Here is a 23861-nt window from a genome sequence, read left to right as displayed (position 1 = left end):
TTGCTCTACTAGTGTTACTAAAATACTGACAGTCCAAGATGGGCTGTATGGAACGATTCCTTGATCTCTTGGTGGTTGAGATGTTTAGCCTAGACGAGAGGCTAGGTGCGAGCCTAGGTGACAGCCTCAGGCATAAAAACGCTGGACATGGACTCGAGGCTGCAAGTGAAGGAGATGGCGCAGAGGTCTATCACATGACTGGCATCCAGCTGCCAGAAGCCCTCATCTCATCGAGGCAGTAGTCATCAACGACTGGCAGGAAAGGAATATCTCGCCCGACACAGGGGAATAAACCGTTTTCCTTCCATCACCATCTTCTTCTTCCCTAAACTTCAACCCAAGACCAAAGTCATCAGTCATCAGCCCATCCACGTATTCCTCTTCACCATGGCTGAGAAGAACACACACATCATCGACCCGGAAGGAGACCTAATACTCTTCCATATAATGGATGGAGAAGAGCATCGGATCCGAGTATCGACCAAGCACCTGATCCGAGCATCGCCTTTCTTTGCGAGAGTCTGCCCCGGGAGAGAACAAGAGAGCACCGTACCTTCGTGCAGCAGAGAGTGCCTGCCCGACTTCGAGGGGCTGAAGCTCGAATCTGTGCTCATACTGATGCGAATCATACACGGCCAAGCGTCTGTGCTGCCTGAAGTAATCGATTTCTCGACACTTGTCGATCTGGCGGTGCTGGCGGACCGCTGCCAGTGTGCACCCCTCGCCCGGTACTTCGCCCTACAGTGGGTCGACAACCTCACCACCGCAACGGAGCGCCCCTCCGAGTACGGCAAGGAAGTGATGGAGTGGATATATGTGGCGTGGGTGTGGAACCTGAGCAAGGAGTTCGAGGCAAACACTCTTGTGGCCGTCGAGACAAGCTCTGAGATGGTGCACTCGCACGATCTCCCCTTGCCCGGGAGGGTTATCGGTCCGTGAAGCTTTTCTTCCGATCCTGATCACAACACTGACGGTTCAGCAGAAAGAATCAAGAGGAACCGAGAGAAGGCCATTGCGAAAGCCCTAGCCAAGTTGAAAAGAGCAGAAAGAAAGTTTTTGAACGGCACTGGCGAGTGTTTTTCTCGCTTCAGTTCCATCATGTTGGGGTACCTTCAGAGGAATCTTTACGATGCCGGCATCAAAGACCCAGTCTGGCCGAAGGCTCCATATGTCGGCGAATCGTATCAGAGGCTGGTCGAAGAAGTCGAGTCTTTCGTGAACCCCGAGGGTGAGGACGGAGAGTGTGACAACGACAAGTATGACTTGCATAGATTTCTTAATGTCCGCAATGTTTCGGTGGGTCTGAAACTGGAGAACTTCACCCACAGCAGCTATGTCAACTCTGAATAAACCGACAGAGTTGCTTTGTTGTTATGGTAGTTTCGGGCTTTGTCCTGCATATTCTGGAATAAGGTTGTTTCTGTATTTTTGTTCGTTCCATACTTCTGCATGAGAAGACAAAGGTGTGCGGGGCCATGCATAGGCGAATATGATAAGATTCATTTGGCAGATATTCACTCAGTGTAACTAAAATTATGTCCAAGATCACATAGGAACGGCACGTGATCGATATAAAGATGAAATGAAATGAAGTGAGAAGAAACGAATCAACACAACACACAAGAACTCTCCTACACCATCGCGTTCTTCTCTGATCCTTCTGATTTCTTTGAGCTCAGCATCGTACAGCCGTACATCATGTCTGACTCCGTTATCTACAGCTTCCATCCGGAGGGAAGGGTCATCTTTGTTCTGACGGAGCCATCCACACCCTCAGACTCCCCTCATGGAGAAAATCACGATGGCGACTTTGGATTCGCTCCAGCGCGTTTGAGCACTGGTGTTTCGCAGCGTTCGTACATCGATCCGGCCGAACTGGCTTGTGAAGATGATTCCAAGTTGTCGTCGACAACCACTCTTATCCTAAAGGTAAGCCCCCACGAATCCAACGTTGAGATCCGATACTCAGACAGATCTTCCCCAGAATGAGATCCGAGAAAGCAAAAAGAGTCCCTCTGCAGCCGCTCAAGCCCCCAACAAATACCTCATTCAGGCATCAGAGAAACATCTCGTCCTGTCCTCGCCCGTGTTCAAACAGATGCTCTGCGGCCTGTGGAAAGAGACCATTGACCTCGGAACAGAGGGGTTCATCCGGTTCGAGATCAAGAACTGGAATCTGCAGCCCTTCCTCGTCTTGCTCCAAGTCATGCATGGTCGACCAGCACCCAAGGGTCTCGACGTCGACACAATCGCTGACGTGGCGCTGTTAGCCGACTACTACCAGTGCCTGGAAGAGTTTCGTCGTTGCATGCGTGGATGGCTGAAAGAGGCCAAAAGAACCCTGCATCCATCGCACAAAACCTATACCAAATGTCTCTGGGTCTCTTGGATATTGCGCAGTGCGACCAATTTCAAGGACTTTGGCAATCTCGTGGTATACTTTGCGGAAGATCTGATTGAGGGGGATGGACTGCCGTTCCATCCTGTCGTGCTGGGTATGACTCCAGACCCTCCTTCTCCTGACCACACGAACTGACTGTCATGCAGACAAGCTGAACGCAGCCCGGAAGAAGGCCCTCACTCCAATCATCCGTCGCCTACCGATGCACTACAACAGCGAGAGGCCCGCGGAATGGGTTCACCGGGGCTTCTGCGGCGAATGCGCCACACTGCTGAGCGGATTGCTGGAGCTGGACGTTAGACAGGCCACGCGCGAGGCATATCCAGTTGCACCATTCTCTGGCTTGAGCTTTGCTAAGCTAGTCGTTACGGAGTGTCGAGGACGCCGGTGCCAGGATATGGGGATCATTCATATGGAGCGGATGTACCAGACTGTGGACCACAGCGATGCTGGGTCGGTGTCTCGGTTTGTCCGCAAGCTGAATATCAAGCCAATCACTTTGGAGGATTGCCTGAAGAAGATGGCTAAGTAGGTGTGGATGATTTCGTTGGTAACTGCTCTTCGCCACTGGCCAGGATAAGGTGTGGATGACTTCTCCGGCAGCTGCTTTTCAGCCTTGGGGTTGATGCGTGGACGTTGAATGTCTTCTTTGATTGTTGTTTTCTGTGCTCTTGGTTTTTCTGTACCTTGCTCTGCTTGCCCTTCTTAGTGATTCGTTTTTGATGTGACGATGCAGGAGAATGATATGTCAGAACGCGATAGTTGCAAATCACAGTTAACTTGACTTCTATCCACGTAGCCAGGATACTAGACTTGAGCGACCAACGAAATGGCTCGTCCCGAAGACCGTTGAATCCATAATGGTTGCCAATCTATATCTATGTCGAGCTTCGTGGGATTCCGCGATATACCCAGAAACCAACAATGGCGTCAGGCCTTGCTGGCCAGGCTGCTGGCTGCCGGTCGCGCCTATCTTGACAAGTCCGCGCTCAGATAACTTTGCCTACACTAATTCAGCACTGATTGATGTTCTCGAGAGATGGATTTTATGTTCCTTTGCAGCGCAACATTAGAGGCTTCCGCCAAGCTCCCAGTGCGGGAAGGACAGAGCAAGAACAGCCCTAATAATTACCCGTTGGCTGTCAAGTACAACTGGAAACTATCACAAAAGAAAGCAGTAGACAAGGACAAAGAATTTTATTCTTGGAAAAGTTTTTGATTTATCACGCCCATGGACCGGCCAATCTTCACGCACAACTCCTCTTATAGCATAACAAGAGCGATTCACACAGGCTCCAGGCACCGATCAGAAATGCGTAGAATTGCGGCTGCGCAACCGCGGTCACAACATGTACTCATTCTCTGCACCGACCTAGAACTCTGAGAAACGCAACCCTTTCCCTCACCCACCCAACATCTCCCTTTGCCTTACATCTCCAATCGTAAGCACTCCCTATCTGCTGCACCGCGATGATCGTCCTCGAGCAGAACGTGTCCCGAGGATGGGTTGCTATACTCCCTGCCAAGACCCGTACGAGGGGTGCAGCTTCGCCGAACTCGAGGCCCAGCTCGCTGAGGTTGACTGGCAACTGTCAAGAAGAGGATAGGCCAGCCTGGGCTGTTTAGATCAATGCTTGTGGGGTCAGCTGAAAACCCAGGTGGTGGAGACAAAGTCCATGAGTCTGGAAGGCTACAAAGATTGGTTAACCATTCGAACAGATTTAGGGATGTATCTCATCTGGTCTTGTTTGTTGTCAACCTCGCAGCCATGATATGTTACGGTGGAATAAGGCTTTGTTGGTGATGTTGCTAAGATAGGCGATGGACACATTGTGCGGCGTACTTTAGTTTATTCGCTGAGATTTGCGCAAACCAACAAATGACCAAGGAAAAAGACTGCTGATTTCTAAAATCACGCTCACGCTACACCGCCTTGCACGTACATACACCCCTGTACCTTACCAAGATACCAAGTATTCTTAAGAAACCAAGTTCTGAACAGCTACAACCGTGCCTCCTTCTGCAACCTCTTCACCTCGCGCCTCAAGATCTTCCCCGACGGATTCCGGGGAATCGCATCCACAAACCTGACCCCACCTCGCAGCTGCTTATAACTGACCACTCTCTCCTTCACATACGCCTCAATCCTCCTCCCCAGCTCCGCAGTCCCCCAAACCCCCTCCTTGACGACCACATACGCCCGCGGCAACTCCGTCCCCGCCGTGCCGCTGGCCACCCCCACCACCGCCACATCCGCCACCACCTCCTCGACCCCCAGGATGATGCCCTCCAGCTCCGCGGGCGCCACCTGGAAGCCGTTGTACTTGATCAGCTCCTTGACGCGGTCCGTGATAAACAGGTTTCCGTGTGTGTCGACGTAGCCCACGTCTCCCGTCTTGTAGAACCGGTGTGTGTCGTCGGAGAACGATTCCGCGTCTGCCTTGGGGTTGTTCAGATACCCCCTGAACACGTTAGGCCCCGTCACCCACAGCTCTCCGGGGAGGGACTTGGTGCCTGGCGCGTGGTGGGTGGGGGATTCCGCGCCCGGGACAGCGGCGAAGGTGGCGGTCATGTTGGGCATGAGACGGCCGACGGAGCCAGGGTGGGTGAGGGCTTCTTCGAAGGTCTGTCCATTTGTCCGATGTTAGTGATGCGGATGACGACAGGGGAGGAACGGGAGGTACCTGGAGATGAGTGCAGGGCGCACACTCGCTCATCCCGTAGGCCTGGCGCACCGGGATGTCCAGCTTCTTGCGCAGGGCGTGAATCAGCTCGAGGGCCAGCGGGGCGGCGGCGGAGAGGGTCATGCGCAGCGAGCGGAGATCGTACTGCGCCACGCGCGGGTTGGTGACCAGCTCCAGCACGACCGGCGGCACCACGTAGGCGTAGGTGATGCGGTAGCGCTGGATGGTGGTGCAGAAGGGGTCGAATTGGAAGCGCGGGAGGACGGCAATGCTCATGCCGATGAAGACGGTGAGGTTGAGGAGGTAGGTGATCCCTTTCATCGTGGATCGTCAGTTGTTGTTGAGGTGAGGTAGGTAGATAGGGCTAGGTAACGCCACCGTAGATATGGAAGAACGGCAGCACGGCGATCGCGCGGTCGGCCGCCGTCAGGTTGCCCCCGTCGATGGCCACGTTCTGCGCCAGGTTGGCGACCAGATTGCGGTGCGAAAGCATTACGCCCTTGGGCAACCCCGTGGTTCCAGAGGAATATACCAGAAACGCGAGGTCTTCGGGGGATGCGACCGGGGGCTGGTGAGGGCGATCGCGCGCGGGAGAAATGGTGTGGTCGACCACCAGCGTCGGCGAAAACGCATCCAGCACCAACACCCGGTCGCGCGACAGGCCCGCGCGGTCGGCGGCCTCAAAGACCACGGGCGCTTGTGCCTGAGTGGTCACCACGGCTTTCACGCGCGCATCCGTCAAGGGATGGCGTAGCTCGTCGGCGCGGTAGTGCGGGTTCACCGGACACACCACTCCGCCCGCGGCCAGCGTGCCGTAGATGACTTCAGGAAGAGCGATCGAGTTGGGCGCAACCACCATCAGCACCTCTCCCGGTTGCCAGTCCCATTGCGTCTGGATCGCCTCGGTGAAGGCGAGAGAGCGCTGTCGGAGTTGGCGGAAACTGAGGCTACGGTCGCTCAAGGGATCCGAAAAGAGTGCTGTCGCAGTGGAGTTAGCAAGTAGCGCCGACTTCGGTGATGGTGATGGAAATGTTTCGCTCACTGACTTTTATCTAAAGCATAGGGACGGTCGGCCCTCTCGAACAATAAAGTCCAGAGGTCGACACTGGGTATCTCAATCGAAGGACAAGGCGACGCCATGATGATACTGACTTGCAGGAGGGGAAACAGATAGACAACTCCGACAGCACGACCACCAACAAACAAGAAATGCAAAAGTCAAACGCTGAAAGAACCCGAGACTAGACTAGTTAAAACAACAAAGACATCACGGAAGGATATCGTCATGGAGCAGCAACTCCACCAGTTCCTGTTCTGTTGTTCGCATATCTTGAATCTGCCGTGACGGAAGGTGCCCTAAAAAGACTCCACCCGGCAATCTTGGATAGCATCGGGGTGGCATCGCACCAACCGACGAGCTCCCCTGCCGTGCCGGAACCCACAGCCCCCCCACCGATCGTCCTGGAATAACTTTCACCATGTGGTTCGCGATCTGCACTCACTCGATTGGGCTTTTCCGATCGGGACAATTGGTCCAAGATGCTGGGTCGGCACGGGAGGCACGGACAGGGTTCCCACCCCAGCTGAGCTCGCCCAGCTGCCCTGCTTGCACCCTTGGCAAGCGTTTGCAATCCAAAATATCCGGGCCTGCTGGGGTCGCTTCGGATGTGACCGGATACTGACGGGAATTTGGATAATGGATAGTTCATGCCTCCTCCACTGATCGGCCCCTGCATGGGTCTGTGAAACGGAGGGCAGACGTGGTGGCGGGCTGAGAGCAAAATCCCTGCCCAGCTGGACAAATCAGGCTCGGCAGCGAGGCTTATCGAAATAGATTGCGATACGAGCAGGAGGTGAGATCGACAGGAGATGGGTGCTGCAGAAATCGATGCCGTCAGTGGATGACATGAGTTGCAGGGCCAGGGCAATGCAGGCTGGTACTGCAGTGCCCAGCGCCTATAAAGATGGGGGGTGCTCGTTCGGTGCTGCTGGTCAGACAGGGCTTCGTTTTGCTTTTTCCTCACGCACTTTTTGCATTTTTCTGGGCCACCTTGTTTGCGATTTTCTTTTCGTTCCGTTTAAAGTCTCGTTGTCGCTGCACTCCCATCATGCCTCATCTCCCTGAAGCTCCTACCCATCTGTCCACAGCCCACCGCACCTGGTCGCGGTTACAAGAGCTGCGGGCCAACCCGGCCGTGGAGCTGGATGGCAACAGCCTGGACATTGCCTCTGTTGTTGCCGTTGCCTAGTAGGTTGGCCCAGCCATGCAGTAAATCACAGACCTTCATGCTGACCTCTCCGCAGCCATGGCTGTCTTCCCAAGCTGTCCTCCGACCCCACCGTGATCGAAGCCATCACCGACAGTGTGCGGGTGTTGATGGATCACCTCGACCACGGATACTGCGTCTACGGTACCTTTCCTCCCGCCACCCTCCACCCTGATGAGAGTTAAGCGTTCTAACTCTACTTAGGAGTCAACACTGGTTTCGGGGGTAGTGCCGACTCACGCACCGACAAGGCCTCTGCTCTACAGGCTGCTCTGCTGCAGCTGACGCAAGCCGGTGTGCTCACGGCGGCGGACAAGACCACGGGCGACGCGCGGGGACGGGCCTCGACGGCCTCGCCCACGGCCATGCCCAGTCCTTGGGTGCGTGCCTCCATCGTCGTGCGCGCCAACAGCAACGCGCGTGGCCACTCTGCTGTCACGCTCAACGTGCTGGAGGGTCTACTGGACCTCCTCCGCCACCGCATCACTCCCATCATCCCCCTCCGCGGCTCCGTCTCCGCCTCGGGAGATCTGATGCCTCTCTCCTACATCGCCGGTGCGGTCGAGGGTTCCCCCGACATCTACGTCCAAGTTGGCAGCGCAGACCCCGCTATTCCCCCCCAAATCATGTCTGCCTGCGACGCCCTCGCCGCAGCTGGGATCCCCCGTCGCGTCATGGGCCCCAAGGAGGGTCTGGGTCTGGTCAACGGCACGGCTTGCTCCGCCGCGCTGGCCAGTCTGGCACTGCACGAGTCGCACCAGCTCGCCATCACCACACAAGCCCTCGGTGCCATGGGCGTGGAAGCCATGCTGGGCACGGCGGAGTCCTTCCACCCGTTCATCTCCGCCACGCGCCCGCACCCGGGCCAGATCGAGTGCGCGCGCAACGTGCTCGCCCTGCTGCAAGGGTCCCGGCTCGCCGTGGGCGTCCACCGCGAGAAAGACCGCAAACGCTCCGGCCTGATCCAAGACCGCTACGCGTGGCGCAGCGTCCCCCAATGGGTGGGGCCGCAACTCGAGGACCTCCTCCTGGCGGACCGCCAACTCACGACCGAGCTCAACTCCTCGTGCGACAACCCGCTCGTCGACACGGCCAACCGCGAGATCTACTGCGGGGCGAACTTCCAGGCGGCGGCGGTGACCTCGGCGATGGAGAAGACCCGGCTGTCGCTGCAGATGCTGGGCAAGATCCTGTTCGCGCAGGCGACGGAGCTGGTGGACCCGAACTACAACAACGGGCTGCCCACCAACCTCGTGGCGGACGACCCCTCGTGCTCCTTCACCATGAAGGGCGTCGACATCAGCATGGCCGCCTACATGGCCGAGCTGGCCTACCTGGCCCACCCGGTCAGCGCGCACGTCCAGACGGCCGAGATGCGCAACCAGGCCGTCAACTCGCTGGCCTTCATCAGCGCGCGCTACACGATGCAGGCCGTCGAGCTGGTCAGCCTCATGTCGGCCGCTTACTTGTATATCGCGTGCCAGGCGCTGGACCTCCGGGCGCTGCACCTGCGCTTCCTGGAGACGGTGCGCCCGCGCATCGACGCGCTCATCCGCACCTCCTTCTCCCGCTTGCCCGGGGATGAGCTCGAGGCGCTCATCGAGACCGTCCTGGCCACCCTGACCACCAGCTGGGGCACGACCACCCGCGTCTCGCTGCCGGATCGCTTCGCGCAGACCGTGCAGTCCGTGGTGCCCATCGTCGTCGACCGCGTCGCCGCCACCGGCAGTGGCAGTGACAGTGGCGCACAGATCTCGCTGGGCGATATCACGGCGTGGAAGACGCAGGCCATCGCCGTGCTAGGCGACGTCTACACCACCACCGCCGCGGCGTTCAAGCAGAGCCCCCACACGGCGGAGCTGCTCGGCGCCGGCTCCACGGCGTTGTACACGCTTGTCCGGGAGCAGCTGGGCGTGCCCTTCCACCAGGGGTTCGTGGAGCACCCTGTCCCGGGCGCCACGGAGCTGGACGGCCGCGACAAGAAGACGGTCGGGTCGTGGGTGAGTGTGATCTACGAGGCGGTGCGCAGAGGCGATGTCGCTGGACGGTTGTTTGAGAAGGTTATGGGCTAGCGTTTCTTTATTTCACAAATCTGGTTGGTTTGGGGTCTGGATGGAGTTCGGATAGATTATGATAATAGACGTGCTTTTTCTTCTCTTACGATTAACCACCGGTAACAGAGTTGTGGCGTTCACGACTGAGGGTAGTAGACAGACATTCAGTCTTCGAAGTTGTGGTTAGCATGACTTGCACTTAGTGGGCTCGTTCAAATGCCTCTCACCCGCCAAAACAACCCCAAACCCCAAACTCAGTCCCCGATATCACAGTACCTGACACCAAACTCCAACTCAATCGACAATCACCAAATTTAGCCCTGCCCACCGATCGTCCGCCCGGGATTATCCCCCGATTGGTCGATCTGGACCCGTTCGCGAAACCAGATCGTTTCGTCAAGATGCCCGCGCCCTCGGGGGATGTAGGGAGGTATCAGATGTGAGCGCGGTTCATGCAGGCTGCGGTTGCGGTTGCGGTGCGATGTGACACGGATCAAGGTGACACGGCACTGCAGGCAGAGGGAGATGTGTCATATGTCAGCTGCTGGTTGGATTCGTACTGCAGAAACTTAGGGGGTGAGAGGGAGGGGGGTGTTCGTCATTGTGCAGGGTGGCTGGCTGAGGGGGAGATCGGCGGTTGGGGTGATGCTGACTGCAGCTGATGCAGCGCGGTGAGGGTTCGGACCGAGGCTGCTGTGATGTTTCGTGGGATAAGAGATTCAGCTGATGCTGATCATGGGGATGGTGGTGGTGATGATGATGATGATGATGGTGTTGATTGTCGGTGTTCCCGAGGAGTCTAGCCACGTGATCTGAGGGATGTACCTTTAATCGCAAAGCATTGAACCTCCTCTTGGTTCAAATGTCTATTGATACCAGTAAGATTAGATACATATTCGCCAGCCAAGCCAAAACTTTACCAAGGAGGCACAACACACGACGCGTAGTACAGCAACCGCCCTATTTTTCTCCCACCCTACTTACGTCCCCCACCCCCCCTCAAACGCCGGAAAATGCCGACGCAACACCCCATCCAACTGCCGCAAGATCACCGGCTTGACAAAATACTCGTCGCCGCCGGCATCCTCCGCCGCCGTCTTATCCGCCAGCGTATCCTGGCCCGTCATGACGATGACCAACGCCCGCGCCCAGTCGTTCTCCTGCTCCAGCGCCCGGATCTGTCGCGTCGCATTGACGCCGTCGCAGACCGGCATTTGGAGATCCATGAAGATGAGCTCGATCGGCGGGAGGTCGGGTTCGTTCTCCGTGATTGGAGAGGACGAGGATGACGACTGGCGGCGTCTGAAGGTCTCGACGGCCTGGAGACCGTCGGTGGCTGTCAGATGGGGCAGTCCGCGCTTCTGGCAGTACATTTCCATGATGCGGAGGTTGACTATGTTGTCGTCGACGATGAGGGTGGTTGGGCGGGAGGAGGTGCGGGTGGCCGAGGGGCCGGGGGATCCGGCACCGGTTGTCTCTTCGGAGGAGGATTCCCCCGGGGTGAGAAGGGTGTTGGAGTCGGGTTGCAAGTCCGAGTCGGAGGCGGAATCGTCGTCGTTGGACTGTTTCAGGTGCATGGGCAGGACTATGGGAGCGCTGAGTGGCGGGTTCGACGGCTCCACCGGCGTTATCTCCGCCGCGAGCGCGTCGGCGCGTTCGAGGACTGAGGCCAGGGTCTGAGCAGAGAAGGGTCCGCTGGTGTGGATGACGTTCTTGGCCGATGTCGGTTCGAGAAGGACAGGCGCCTCGGAATCCGCCGGCAGGCCGGAGGCAACAGAGATACAGACCGTGCCCGCCGGGATCTGGGACAGACGCGTGTGGTGTTCCTCGGTGTCTGGTGGAGCGTCGACGATGACGAAGGAATGGTCGAGAGAGTGGGATGGCGTGAATCCACTGCGCGTGAGGATCGACGCGAAGTGGTCGGTTAGAGACGTCGATAAACCTGGAGACCTGGGCCTCGACCCAGCGCGAGTCGGAGACTTTAGAATATAGAAACTCCGGGGAAGACTTTTCAACGTCGAGGCCAGCGACGGCGGCGTTCCGTCCGCGTTACAAGCATACTCGAGGTCACGGAACGTCGCCCGGAAGTGCGAGCCCCGTCCAATAGCCGAAGACATCAACGCCACCGAGCCGTGCAAGAGCGTCGCGAATCGGGATGCCAGCGTCAGACCCAGTCCCGCTCGCGCGGAATGCGCGTCGACCTTCTCGTAGGCTTCGAAGATGCGCCGTTGATCGTCTTGCTGAATCCCCCGGCCCGTATCCCGAATGTCAATGGTCAATTGCTTGGATTCAGGATCGACGGTGGAATGTACGGAGACAATCCCATCCGGCGTGTGTTGTATCGCGTTGTAGACGATGGGGAGGAGACTGTCACGGAGGACATCGATGTCCATCCAGAAGGTCTCGAAGCCGGGCGGGACGTCGTGCGTGAAGAAGAGGGCACAGCTATACCGCATGTCGCCGATGGTCAGGGCGGAGATGGCCGTGCGGAGCTCGGTCTCGAGCTTGTCGATGCTGTGCATGGCGTAGTGTCGGTCGGTGAGGGCGATGTCCACCCATCGGTTCAGAGTAATCATGTTATTGACGATTGCGATGAGATCGCGGCCGCCCATCTTGATGATATTGAGATATTTGGAGTATTCCGCGAAACCCATGAACCCGGTCTTCAGGACTGCCGTGACCGTGGGCGCCACGAGGGCGTCATCCGTAGCGCCGGCCCCGCAAGCTTCTTGCAGTTCCTCAGCGAGAAGATCCGCAGAACCCAGGATCCCATGAATTGGCGTGCGAAGCTGGTGCGAAATCCCGCGCAGGAATTTTTCTTTCGCGTTGATGGCCTCCGCCAGTAGTCGATTGCGCCACAGTTGCGAGATCAGGCCCGCGCAGCTCTGCACGAACCACGAGTCAACGTCGTCGAATATGTGCTGAAAGTCCTTGCTTCCCACCATGAGCAACGCTGGGCCATTGGCGCTCTCGCAGGGGGCGGCCATGACGCGCACGGTTTTGGTCGTCGGGAGAGGCTGGTGGTTCGCCTCTGCGATCAGTGTATCGAGGTACTCGATGTCTTCCCAGAGGCCGCCTTCGAGGTCGGACATAAGAATCGGGTTCCGTGCTTCCATTTCGACATGCGTTGCTGTCGTGAGCTGCGATTTGATGACGGCCTTGGGATAAATCGTCTTGAGGATCCGAAAGACCGGATCCGCCGAGACCCCCTTTTCTAGTTCCATCCGCGCCGTCGTAAGCAAGTCGGACATTCGCTGCCGTTCGCGCTGGCGTCGTGCTCGGGTACATTGCACCAGATCCGAGACCACCCAATCGGCCAAACGGACCAGCGCTTGCTGCTGGTCTTTCGTGAGAGGGTCCTCGGCTTTACTCGACGTCACGCAGAGCGAACCGAGCCCAACCGTGACGCCGGACTCGTGCTGCAGGCGGAGCGGCACCCCGGCGTACGCGTAGAGGCCGCCTTGTTCGAGGTATGGGCATGACCGGAACCGCCAGTCCTCTTGGAGATCCGGGAGAAGGAAGACGCTCTAGATGGGATAGTTTAGTGGGGATTCCTATGGGAAAGGTCTAGCCTACAACCTACACCAGGAGGTTGAGTGACGGTATGTGCACAGAGGGTCTCGCCGCGGGGCAGGATGCCGAGTTGCAGGCCGTGGGTCGCCAGGCGAATATAGACATCAATGTCGAGGATGCCAATCACCGAGAACTGCCACCCGGTACATTCCTTTGCGAGATCGGCCTTCTCCTGGAGCCCGGCGAGCAGTTCGTCTTCGGCCTCTATCCCGCGGGTGTAGTACCACAGCATGGACAATCTAAGTCTCTCATTGTCAGCGAGAAAGGCACGCAAGTACCGATCATGGTGATCAAATCCCGCTGGTATGTCGCAGATCGTGGAGGTGGAGGTGGAGGTGGAGATGGAAGTGGGTGCATGGGGATGCGGAGTAGTAGTAGTCGTAGTCGTAGTCGTAGTCGTACTAGGCAGGTGAGGGTAAACAGTCGCCTCGATGTCGGGGGTCAAGGCGCTGATTGGCTTATCCAGGTTGTCGGGGTCGAAGATCGGGCCAATCGTCGTGGGCCGCGGCTGCTGGAGTGGTGCTTGTTGCCTCAGGAATCGAAGGATGCCCGCATCCACCTTGGGGAGAAAGCTCGCGGTGGTAGTGCGTTGAGCGGGCATGATTTTCCTCCCTATCTCATTCTCTCGCTGTCCCTCGTCCTGGCAGAGATTGTGAGACTGGGAAAGGGGGGATCGGGCAACTTTGTTGACCTTTCGGACACATTTGATCCTGGCTCAGCCGCGGATGCCAAAGAAACAGGTTTTTCCTCCCCTGCACGTGATGCTGCAAAGAGTGTGTTACGAGAAATGAAGCCGGATGATTGGTGGTATCGGATGCCAGCCCGTTGCAATCTCGCTCAGAAGGTTCTTGAACTAGGAAAGCCTGTCAACGTGCCGTGCCTCCCATCACTTAATTTGTGTATGGAATCTGAAAGAGTAATGCATCACCTTTGTTTAGAATTGGACTAGCCTGATACATATCACAATTCTCTTTTTTTTTTCTTTTGGAACTTTTGAGAGATCCAAGTTCTGTTACGAGAACATCAGTAATTGAAAATTAGGTCAATTCAGATTCATATTTTCTACAATATTGATCATACTGTACCTAGAGACTATTGCTACGGGACGAGTAGATTGTACTAATCAAAATGTGCCTTGAAACGGGCCATGTTGGTACAAAATCCTATTATGTGTGCTAGGCTCTACTTTGTTCAAAAGTGCTCATGGCCTCAGGCATCAATGAGTGCCCGAGGCGGCGCTCTATATTAGAGCCGTCAGTCCCATAACAGTAACCTACTCAGTGGAACATGTGCACATCTCATTAGATGGTAGTAATTGTGATATGGGTCTTTGTGATGTACACATGTAGTTTCCTCGTGACAATAGACTGTTCATCACAGCCATTGGATTGGCCACTAGTTTGCTCTTTCTCATTGTCTTGCTTGAGAACCCATGCCTTCTTACTCGATTCTCTTCAACACCATGGTTTTTGCAAGTCCTATATGCGGTGCTCTACTTATCTAGATGAAACTAATTGAAGGGATTTGAGTCTTAGCTTTTATCTACTATTTAACTTTCTTGCTCTTATTTTACTACTGTAGTAGTGTGCTGATCTAAACAGAGTAAAATATACAGCCCCTATTGAGAATCCATAGTGGACAGATTTAGTAAGAGGGCTGTATGATACTGCCTGACTACACCTGATACTGCGCGGTGAGGGTTCAGACTGAGGTCGCTGGAGTTCTTTACAGAAATAAGGGACCTAGCTGATACTGATGATACTGATGATGTTGACCCCAACTCTTTCTCTTGGTTTATCTTGTTTTGGTTTCTTGTCTTTCTGCCTTTCCCTCGATCTATGATGTTGCTACGCTAGTACCTCAAGTTAGACTCAAGAATAAGATATAGGCACTGCTGCGCATGCACATAAACCCCCGATACACATGACAGTGGGCGTTAAGATCTGCTATAGAGCTTCATAAGTGCAATGGATACTCAGACCGCCACAACGTCAACTACCACTGAAGGACTAAGTTTCCATTGCTCAGTCAGATCGATTCCTGCTCGAAGGCCAATCTGTGATCGCCAGCTGCCCATGGTGGATGCAGTCACGTGACGGAATCGAATATCCCAGCCCGGCCTCGCTAGTCAAAGGACCAAAATAAATGTCAGAGTCATCTTGCAAATCTGTACTTCAAAGGGGGCGCTTCAATTCCAACAATCCTTCACAACAAACTTGTTCTCGCATCCCGTTCCGTGCTTCGCGGCCTCGCAATCAGAGCAGAACATTCCACTTCCAGGTCACTGCCCCCCGGCAGACCCTCGACTGCGATACACGTGCAGACCTAGTAGCAACGAAGTCAACAACAAGCGCTTCCCTCATATAGCCTAATTATAACTCTCTGGACACAGAGGGTAAACGTACCGGCTTAGCGTCCAGAAAAGCCGACTTCGACACAGCGTTCACAGCACCTCAATCGCGTGTGTCGGTCAAGAAGATGCTGAGTTCGATCACGCAGTCTAAGCTCGAGCCAGCGGCTGTGAGAATGATATTGAGGTTCAGGAGGACTTGCGCCTAGCATGTGGTGAATTCATCAGTAAGTTGGGTGTGATAGGGACTTACTGCGCGGGATTGGATACTTCCTGCCACTAGCCTGCCTGTCTTCGGGTCGATGGGGAGTTGGCCCGAGCAGTGGATTACATTGCCGACCACGAGAGCTGGGGACAGAAATTTCGATAGCATCGGGGAATCGGGGGTGGCAAGTGCGGTTGGTTCAGCGGGATTCATGTTCTGATGAATTTGGGGGTAGATTTGGTGTCGGAGACGGGGGCCCCAGTATTTCGGTTGCTAGAGACGTGTCTCACTTGCCTTATCAGGTAAGCATTGTGTTGGCCTGCTTGGTCACTAGTCAATGAGCACATTCTGAACTCTCGGTAGATAGGCCGGCCTAATGCACCAATTCGTGTCCCAGAATGAATATCATCAATTCCCACACATATGTTCATAAATAATACTCTCCACTCGCTCGGAACAACCGAGAACCTCCAGATCTAATCAAAAGACTCGTTAGCTCAAATCGCGGAAAGTAGGCAGAATATAGATCATCCCAGCGTACCTCCATACGGCAGTATCTGCGAAGCAATGATACCACCGACTCCATTCTCCCGGTCTGCAAACCAGAACAAACTCGGCAGCCCTTCCCAGGACCCCGATCCTGCTGCTCTCCCAGTCGAGCTCTTGGTGTGGCTGAGCGCGAAGGATAGGCCCCATCCTTCGGTGAGGTCGTCCGCACACGGCACCAGAGGGCAGGGGTTGGCCAGAAGCGGCTTGCCCGACGGCGTATACTCGTTGCAGTATCGCGGCATGGTTGGGATCTGATCGGTGAACATCTCTAGCACCTAGTTGCCGATGTGACGCAGTGGGAAGAATGAAGCGTACCTTGAACTGTCCCAGGCTGCAAAAGCTTAGTCCCCGTGTTGGGACTCGTGCCGTCGTTCAGAAGTGTCGCGATAATCCCTACATATCTTCCAGCATCCTATCCAGAACAACAGATCGGTTTCATGGACATACGACAATACTCCACCGGCTTTCCAAAACAGCCCGCCCCTCCCATACAACACCGCTTACCCCCCTCTTCCGGACTGCAAGGAAGCAAAGGATACCGGTACAGATGGTCTGTGACACTGAGCGAACCGTCCTTGGCACGCTGGTGCATATACGCCGGATTAGCCTTCATGTCGTCCGTCGGACAGAACGTGATATTCTCCACTCCCAAGGGCCGCAGAATAAAGGCCTGGAAGTATTCTTCCAGCGAGATCCCCGTCACGCGCTCCACCAACTGACCCACCTAGCCCATGCCCACCCCATACTGGAACTTGGTTCCGGGCTGGTTGACTAGCGGCCGGTGCAGCACGTCGTGGGTGTTTCCCGAGAAATCGTCCAGGCCGACGGGGCGCGACCATTCGAGCAGCTTCAGGTCTTCGAAGGCATAGCCAAAGCCAGCTGTCCTTCATCAGCATCGGCGCTGAAATCTGGCCATGGGGCGAGGGGTGCTTGACTTACAAGGATGATTCAACAGCATCCGCAGTGTAAGTCGCCTCTCTTTTGCGACCATCTTGGTCCCACCATCAGCGCCCCGCTCCAAACACCTGCACATCCCGGAGCTCAGAGGCCAATGATTGCAGCTGGTCACTGTCGTCCAGCGCCAGCTTTCCCTGCTCGACCAGTTGCATACAGGCGATACTGGTGAGTAGTTTCGTGCAAAAGGTCATATAGAAGACCGTGTCGAGGGTCATGGGGTCTTCCTGGCCGAGTCCCGTTTTTCCGGATGCATGGCTGAAGATTATCGCTCCTGTCCGGTCAACGGCTGCATACACAAGCCCTTGTATTTATCTCTGCTTGAGCAGCCGTATTTGCGTGCGTTGAAAGGGGTTTGGTCATGATGGGTAGGCTTTATGTGGGGTGGGGTCCTAGGAAGGTGTCTTCGTAGTACGGGTGTGATAGAGGCGGAGAACCTGGGTGATGTCCGGTTATCAAGATCTCTTTTTGGAGTTTGTGCGGGGCTTAGAGTGGCTTGCATTTGCCACGTGGACTGACTTTAACTAGGTAAATTCGAGTAACAACAACTACCTCAATAGGCAGGAGAGCCAAGACGCACGATGCAACCGGCGGGAATTCAGGGCAAGTCTGAATTGCCTCGGTGAGAAGAACAGACTTTATATAGTTTCACGCCTCAAATGGGAGCCATAGTCACTAAAGTCAACAGTACATATAGTTTAAAAGACAACATACACACGGCCGCACCCCAGAATCAGCTCGACCCTAATAGCCCATAACGACAAATTCCAATGGCAGCAGAAAACATTCAAGTACAGCCTACTTGGCGGACCAAGCACCCTACCCAACCACACTTAAACACCCCCGGAGGATTACCACGCCCTCTACCAAGAATCCATCACCTCACCAGAGACCTTCTGGAGCAAGCGAGCCAACGACCTCCTCACCTTCAACCGCGACTTCCACACCACCCACCCGGGCTCCTTCGCCACCGGCGACAGCGCCTGGTTCCTGGGCGGTCAGCTCAACGGCTTCTTCAACTGTCTGCGCGCACTGGGGGTCCGCAAGGGCGACATTGTGACGATCTATATGCCCATGATTCCCGAGACAGTGTACGCGGTGCTAGCGTGCGCGCGTCTCGGCGCCGTGCACTCCGTCGTGTTCGCGGGCTTCTCGGCGGAGGCGCTGCGGGACCGCGTGCTCGATGCGCGGTCCGCGGCGGTTATCACCGTTGACCAAGGTCGGCGCGGGGGCAAGGCGATTCCCACGAAACAGGTCGTGGACGACACGGTGAAGGACTGTCCGACCGTGTCCTCCGTGTTGACATTCAGACGAACAGGTGCTGAGATTGCCTGGACAGAGGGTCGAGATATCTGGTGCGACGAGGTGATGAGAAAAATTCCCGAGTTACATCCCGCCTGAGCCCGTCGACTCGGAGGACCACCTCTTTCTCCTGTATGCACCCGGATCGACGGGGAAGCCAAAGAGTGTACTGCACAGGACGGCGGGGTGCCTGCTTGGCGCGGCGTTTACCGCGAAGTATGTCTTTGATCTCCACAAGCAAGGCCGGTTCTTCTGTGCTGGCGACATCGGGTGGATCACCGGACATACGTATGTGGTTTATACGCCGTTGCTGTTGGGTTGCACCACCGTTATCTTCGAGGGCACGCCCGCGTATCCATCGTATTCGCGGTATTGGGAAATTATGGAGAAGCGTGCTGTCACCCGTTTCTATGCTACCCCGACGGCACTGAGGTTATTGAAGCGAGAGCAGGCGCAGAATGAGGTCGCCGGATTTGATACAAACCAGTTGCGGGTGCTGGGATCTTTGGCGAGCCGATCGCGCCGGAGATCTGGAAGTGGTATTATGAGGTGATGGGTAAGGGGGAGGCTTGTGTGACTGCCGTATGCCCTCCTTCCGTATCGTTTCATCTGTTGTTCTGCACATTCGGGCTCTCAACGCCTGACAAATCGAGTATAGACTTACTGGCAGACGGAAATAGGATCACATATCATCGCCTCCCTAGCCGGAGTCACCCCTATGAAACCCGGTAGCGCCTCCCTACCCATGTTCGGGATCGACTTCGCCATAATCGATCCTATATCCGGGGAGGAGCTGACAGGGACCGAGGTGGAAGGGGTGCTAGCGATCAAACAGCCCTGGCCCAGCATGGCTCGCACCATCCGCAACAGCCATGATCGCTTCACTGAGACATACTTCAACGTGTATCGAGGTTATTACGTAAGTCCACCATAGTACTCCCTATCACTCACTCTTGAAATAATTAATGCTGAACCGAAACACCGAAACAGTTCACCGGAGACGGCGCCTTCCGCGACAAGGACGGATACTACTGGATTCGCGGCCGAGTCGACGTGGTTCAACGTCTCGGGCCACCAGCTCTCCACCTCCGAGATCGAAGCCGTCCTAATTGAACATCGTAAGCCCTGCCTCCTTTCTACGATGAAGAGACCTGCTGACCCGGAAAGCAACCAGCGTAGCCAAAGCAGCGATCATCGGGGTCCCGAACGATTCGACTGGCCAAGCGATCAACGCCCTCGTCTCCCTCAAGACAACGCCCAAGCCAGAAGATATCGAGAAGGAGCTGACGGTCCAGGTACGCAAGTCTATTGGACCTTTTGCCGCTCCGAAAAGAATACTTGTTGTGTCGGACTTTCCCAAGACACGGAGTGGGAAGATTGTTCGACGAATCTTGAGGAAGATTCTCACCGGTGAGATGGATTTGGGGATACGTCTATAGTAGGTTCCTATCGAGCTACACTGATAATTAGACTGGCTGAAATTGAAGTAGATGGCTGAACCTGGGGTGGTAGACGAGATCATTCGAGTGGTGAATGTGGCCTAGAATCACCTGCGAAAAGGGGAAAGAAAAGATTGGCTGTCTACGAGAAAATGAGCTTGTATCGAGTAGTATTAAGATTGTCAAGGTTGCACATTGCTCATTCGAACATAATCCAAATTGTCCACAGACATGTCTGCTTTACTCTGGTGTAGCCCTAACAATGAAAATACTTTTCAAATCGTTGCTCCTGTACGTCAAGTACAATGAAGACATGCTCCTCTTGTGAACTACGACATGACAAAACCCTACAAGCACCATTCTATATCAAAGCATGCAACAGTATAATGCAAATGCACGGAGTATTGCCAAAGAATAATAAAAAAAATACCGACCAGTCCGAGAGGCGCACATCCCTCTCCAGATCCACACCCCTATACCCGAAAACGCTTCAAGCCCTCCACACACCCTCACCCTAGTAACAACAACCCTAAGAATGAAACAGCGCCGCCTCGGCTGCGATTTCCGCCCGCATCCCCGTAACATTGATCTCCTTGACAACAACTGTGCACGACGTCGGCGTGTGGCCCGGAACCCGCTGTTGGAACACCCGGTGCATCTCGGCTTCGTGTTCCGGCGAGGTCAGATAGCTCACAACCCGGTAAGCCTGATGCAGGCCCCGCGCCACCCCAGCGTGCTTGAGCGCTGCATCCAGACAGTCAAAGATGGCGTTAAATTCGGCGGTGACCGTCGTGTTTACCAGGCTGCCTGTGGCGAGGTCGAGGCCGATATGGCCGGTCGTGAAGACGAGAGAGGTGGTGCGTGAGACGGGGACTGTGGCGGTTGTAGAGAGGGAAGTGGGTTTGAGACAGTCCCCTACGGGGCCGGGGAGGTTTTGGTAGATGGTTGATTGGGTAGACATCGTGTGATCGTGAGGGAGAAGGGTTGAGATGGTGGGTTTGAGGGGGAACCGGACGTGGGTTGTAAGGCTTATCAATCTTCCTTTCCCAGGATATAAAATGAACTTCCAGATTGAAAAATAAACTCATGGCGCAAAAGGCACCCAAGCTAGCAGCTTGATCATACCATATTCTCGGTTGCCTTTTTGAGTCAAATAGATACGGGGTAGTGGGACCCCAGAGACGCCCCGGACTTTCCCAGCGATACCGCCAATCTACCCCCTCAATATACATAACCCTAATCTCCCGCCATTGTTCGACCCACCACAGCTATCCCCGGCCCCTCACGTCTTCTGCTTATTTATACATTGGAGCATACTACACACATGATCTCTAAGCCTGAAAATTACTCCCTGTACATAATGTTTCACTCAGCAACCCGAACACTCAAGACCCAGGATGGCTACACCTGGACTCACGCAACTGGGGTAAAAAAAGGCAACCTCCGTTGCAGAGGGGTCATCAAGCCCAACAACAACCGCACCGCCCCGGCAGCAGGTCATCTCTACGAAGTAATTGTCGTTGGGGTGGGCTATGCAGGTCTAATCGCCGCCCGCGATCTGGGAGAGCAGGATGAGTGCCCAACTACCTCTCAGCGAGTTGTCTGACGCCCAGAATTCTAGGTCGATCTGTGCTGCTGCTAGAAGCGCGTGATCGTATTGGTGGGCGGACTTATACAGTCGAGGAAGATGGTATGGCTCTACATGTCTCGACAAAGTCGAACGAATATGTGATGCGCCACTGACAAAAAGAACGGATAGGTCTCCTCTACGAAATGGGCGGAACCTGGGTGACCCATCACATGGCCTACCTCTTCAAGGAGATGATCCGCTACAAGATGGACCGCGATCTCACACTGACCCACAGCCGGGAGCACGAGAATGACTACTACACCATGAACGTGCCCGGCGCCATGCCGCGCAAGGTCACCCACGAAGAGAGCGGCGAGATCGTCTCCTGGGCGTGGGACCTGTTGGTCAATGTCGACGGCCAGAACTGCTGCCGCGTCTGCCCACTTCCACACGCTCAGTTGGGCAACATCCTCGTGCAACGGGAGGAGGTCGATCGACTGGACCGAGTCTCCTGCCGGGAGCGGTTCGAGTAAATCAAGCATCTGCTGACGGCTGAGGAAGCGGGGATGCTCGTCGCCCTCCTGCTGCACATCTCCGGCGGCAGCCTAGACAACTCGAGTCTGTGGGATATGATCCGCTCGCATGTGCTCACGTCGTACAGCTCGGAGAACTTCGCGCCGATTTGGACGACCTTCAAGCTGCGCGAGGGCCACTCCGAGCTGGTGCGACGGATGTTCGACGATGCAGTCGACCACGGGCTGCAGTACTGCTTCCGTACGGCGGTGCGGACAATCGCTGACCGTGGCAATTCGGGGCAAGTCACCACGGCATCGGGCACAATTTATCAGGCTCGTCGACTCATCAGCACGATTCCCCTCAATGTGCTCCGGCATATCGAGTTTAGCCCCCCGCTCTCTCCTATTCGCCAGGAAGCGATCAATCTCGGGCACGTCAACTTCATGACCAGGGTCCACGCCGAGGTAGCTGGCCCGGGGCTAGCCTCGTGGAACGGCATGCGGTTTCCGATTTTGTTGATGTTTGGGTACGGGGACGGGCTCACAGAGAGAGGAAATACCCATATCGTGGGGTTCGGGAAGGATGAGCGGGGCGAGTATATCCCGGAGCGTGATCCAGAGAAGACGATTGTTGCTTTCCAGAAGCTGCATCCAATGGAGGTGAAGAAGATGGTAAGAGTCCCTGATATCTGAGGCTCGGGTTTATTTTACTCACCACAGATGCCAGGTCTTTTATAACTGGTGTACCGATCCGTGGTCTCAGGGTGGCCCCGCCTGGTGGCGTCCGCAGTACATGTCCAAATATCAGGATGAACTACAGTCTCGCCACGGCAACGTGTTCTTTGCCTCAGCAGACTGGGCGCATGGATGGAGAGCGGCGCTTGATGGGGCCTTGGAGCAGGGCTCGTTGGCCACGCAGGAGGCGGGGAAGGAGGTCAAGCAGTTGCTTCCGTCGGTGCTCAGGGGGAGGATCTAGTCTTGGGTCAAATTACTGTATATACGTTGTTTGTTTCAATTGAGCTTTCATTTTTAGAACTGTTTAATTCCTGTGTAGTGCTAACGAGAGAATGACAGGGAATAAATGGTTAACAGGACATTAGACTTGACTGGATCAGCAGGTCAACACGGCTTGTCAAGGTCTATTTCCATTCCAGTAAGATGGCTCCACGTCCGTTCTTTGATCTGATGAATGCTCTGACAGCGCTCAATGTCGATAAGTTCAAGTCATTCGATGTCATCACCACGCACTACAAACAGTAGGTGGGAACAATCAGCCAATTTCCACAGATATCTTGATTCCCAAGTCGATAGTGCGGCAGCAATAACCTAGAAAATGCCCCGTTATTGTGCAACTTCACGGTGGACTCCTGATAAGTAGCCCATCCAAACCCTTCCCATAATCCAAATCACTTATCCATGCTCGACTTCAAGGTCCCCTTCTACACGGACGTCTACTCCAAGCCTATCGTCGGCGTGCCCAGCGTGCCAAGCCGGGTGATAGACCACCTCCTCAGTACCCGTGGAGCCCCCATGGTAGTTACCGGGCTCGATCGATCCCACTGTTCAGAACCTGCAGCGGGGAGATTTGGTTAGAGGACTGCATGAGGCTGCTGATCGCGGCACGACGTACCCCTTCCTCACGGACGGGGATACCAATCTGACGGAAGGGTCTGGGTTTAACATTGTGATTGTGAAGGATGGGGTCTTGTTCACGCCGCAGCGCGGGGTGCTGGAGGGCGTGACTCGGAAAAGTGTGATCGATGTCGCCCGCGCCAACGGCCTTGACATCCGAGTCGAGTTGGTGCCCGTCGAGACTGTGTACAAGGCAGATGAGATCTTCATGTGCACGACGGCGGGAGGCATCATCCTATCACCACCCTGGATGGCCAGCCAGTGAAGGACGGCAAGATTGGACCCATCACTAAGAAGATCTGGGACGGCTACTGGGCTTTGCACTACGATCCGGCCTTCAGCTTTGCCATGGCCTATGAAGACGAG

General features: G+C 55.4%; 10 protein-coding genes across 10 annotated transcripts; 5 read left to right on the top strand and 5 right to left on the bottom strand.

Moving 5' to 3' along the window:
• Positions 1–387: 387 nt before the first annotated feature.
• Positions 388–1350, top strand: BO82DRAFT_420396 (uncharacterized protein; the record flags this gene model as incomplete). Its single annotated transcript, XM_025640137.1, has 2 exons — positions 388–931; positions 983–1350. The coding sequence occupies 2 exons, from the start codon at positions 388–390 to the stop codon at positions 1348–1350; spliced, it is 912 nt and encodes a 303-aa protein (XP_025496050.1).
• A 348-nt stretch (positions 1351–1698) lies between these two features.
• On the top strand, positions 1699–2933 carry BO82DRAFT_361247 (uncharacterized protein; the record flags this gene model as incomplete). Its single annotated transcript, XM_025636807.1, has 3 exons — positions 1699–1929; positions 1985–2495; positions 2548–2933. 3 exons carry the CDS (start codon positions 1699–1701, stop codon positions 2931–2933), a joined length of 1128 nt encoding a protein of 375 aa, XP_025496049.1.
• Positions 2934–4256: 1323 nt separating this feature from the next.
• On the bottom strand, positions 4257–6225 carry BO82DRAFT_326679 (acetyl-CoA synthetase-like protein; the record flags this gene model as incomplete). Its single annotated transcript, XM_025632927.1, has 4 exons — positions 4257–5027; positions 5086–5399; positions 5464–6063; positions 6132–6225. 4 exons carry the CDS (start codon positions 6223–6225, stop codon positions 4404–4406), a joined length of 1632 nt encoding a protein of 543 aa, XP_025496048.1. The 3' UTR covers positions 4257–4403.
• An 843-nt stretch (positions 6226–7068) lies between these two features.
• BO82DRAFT_301427 (phenylalanine ammonia-lyase) lies at positions 7069–9498 on the top strand. Its single transcript, XM_025632086.1, has 3 exons — positions 7069–7333; positions 7390–7496; positions 7557–9498. Exons 1-3 carry the CDS (start codon positions 7194–7196, stop codon positions 9422–9424), a joined length of 2115 nt encoding a protein of 704 aa, XP_025496047.1. The 5' UTR covers positions 7069–7193; the 3' UTR covers positions 9425–9498.
• Positions 9499–10125: 627 nt separating this feature from the next.
• BO82DRAFT_389010 (hybrid sensor histidine kinase/response regulator) lies at positions 10126–13595 on the bottom strand (the record flags this gene model as incomplete). The annotated part of the gene is made up of 3 exons (XM_025638425.1): positions 12990–13595; positions 10391–12933; positions 10126–10231 (listed from the first exon to the last, which is right to left on the bottom strand). The coding sequence occupies exons 1-3, from the start codon at positions 13578–13580 to the stop codon at positions 10126–10128; spliced, it is 3240 nt and encodes a 1079-aa protein (XP_025496046.1). The 5' UTR covers positions 13581–13595.
• A 1837-nt stretch (positions 13596–15432) lies between these two features.
• On the bottom strand, positions 15433–15702 carry BO82DRAFT_273789 (uncharacterized protein; the record flags this gene model as incomplete). The annotated part of the gene is made up of 2 exons (XM_025631068.1): positions 15433–15534; positions 15583–15702. 2 exons carry the CDS (start codon positions 15700–15702, stop codon positions 15433–15435), a joined length of 222 nt encoding a protein of 73 aa, XP_025496045.1.
• A 240-nt stretch (positions 15703–15942) lies between these two features.
• On the bottom strand, positions 15943–18092 carry BO82DRAFT_371277 (serine hydrolase domain-containing protein; the record flags this gene model as incomplete). Its single annotated transcript, XM_025637262.1, has 8 exons — positions 15943–16010; positions 16076–16351; positions 16399–16476; positions 16531–16789; positions 16823–16962; positions 17023–17074; positions 17109–17341; positions 18071–18092. The coding sequence occupies 8 exons, from the start codon at positions 18090–18092 to the stop codon at positions 15943–15945; spliced, it is 1128 nt and encodes a 375-aa protein (XP_025496044.1).
• Positions 18093–20307: 2215 nt separating this feature from the next.
• Positions 20308–20761, bottom strand: BO82DRAFT_420374 (RidA family protein; the record flags this gene model as incomplete). Its single annotated transcript, XM_025640136.1, has 1 exon — positions 20308–20761. Exon 1 carries the CDS (start codon positions 20737–20739, stop codon positions 20308–20310), a length of 432 nt encoding a protein of 143 aa, XP_025496043.1. The 5' UTR covers positions 20740–20761.
• A 377-nt stretch (positions 20762–21138) lies between these two features.
• On the top strand, positions 21139–23123 carry BO82DRAFT_371275 (flavin monoamine oxidase family protein; the record flags this gene model as incomplete). The annotated part of the gene is made up of 6 exons (XM_025637261.1): positions 21139–21353; positions 21392–21468; positions 21538–21854; positions 21888–22535; positions 22591–22797; positions 22956–23123. 6 exons carry the CDS (start codon positions 21139–21141, stop codon positions 23121–23123), a joined length of 1632 nt encoding a protein of 543 aa, XP_025496042.1.
• Positions 23124–23279: 156 nt separating this feature from the next.
• BO82DRAFT_398161 (D-aminoacid aminotransferase-like PLP-dependent enzyme) lies at positions 23280–23760 on the top strand (the record flags this gene model as incomplete). Its single annotated transcript, XM_025639011.1, has 2 exons — positions 23280–23357; positions 23431–23760. The coding sequence occupies 2 exons, from the start codon at positions 23280–23282 to the stop codon at positions 23758–23760; spliced, it is 408 nt and encodes a 135-aa protein (XP_025496041.1).
• Between the last annotated feature and the right edge of the window lie 101 nt (positions 23761–23861).

This window comes from Aspergillus uvarum, assembly GCF_003184745.1.
Source record: "Aspergillus uvarum CBS 121591 unplaced genomic scaffold BO82scaffold_5, whole genome shotgun sequence".
Lineage (NCBI taxonomy): Eukaryota > Fungi > Ascomycota > Eurotiomycetes > Eurotiales > Aspergillaceae > Aspergillus > Aspergillus uvarum.
The sequence above is the reverse complement of the archived record's forward strand: the minus strand, read 5'-3'. Positions and strand labels throughout refer to the sequence as shown.

Coding starts and splice junctions, on each gene's coding strand:
- BO82DRAFT_301427 (XM_025632086.1), top strand. CDS start 7,194: ATGCCTCATCTCCCTGAAGCTCCTACCCATCTGTCCACAGCCCACCGC. Junction 7,334..7,389: donor TCTGTTGTTGCCGTTGCCTA/GTAGGTTGGCCC, acceptor ACCTCTCCGCAG/CCATGGCTGTCTTCCCAAGC. Junction 7,497..7,556: donor CCACGGATACTGCGTCTACG/GTACCTTTCCTC, acceptor AACTCTACTTAG/GAGTCAACACTGGTTTCGGG.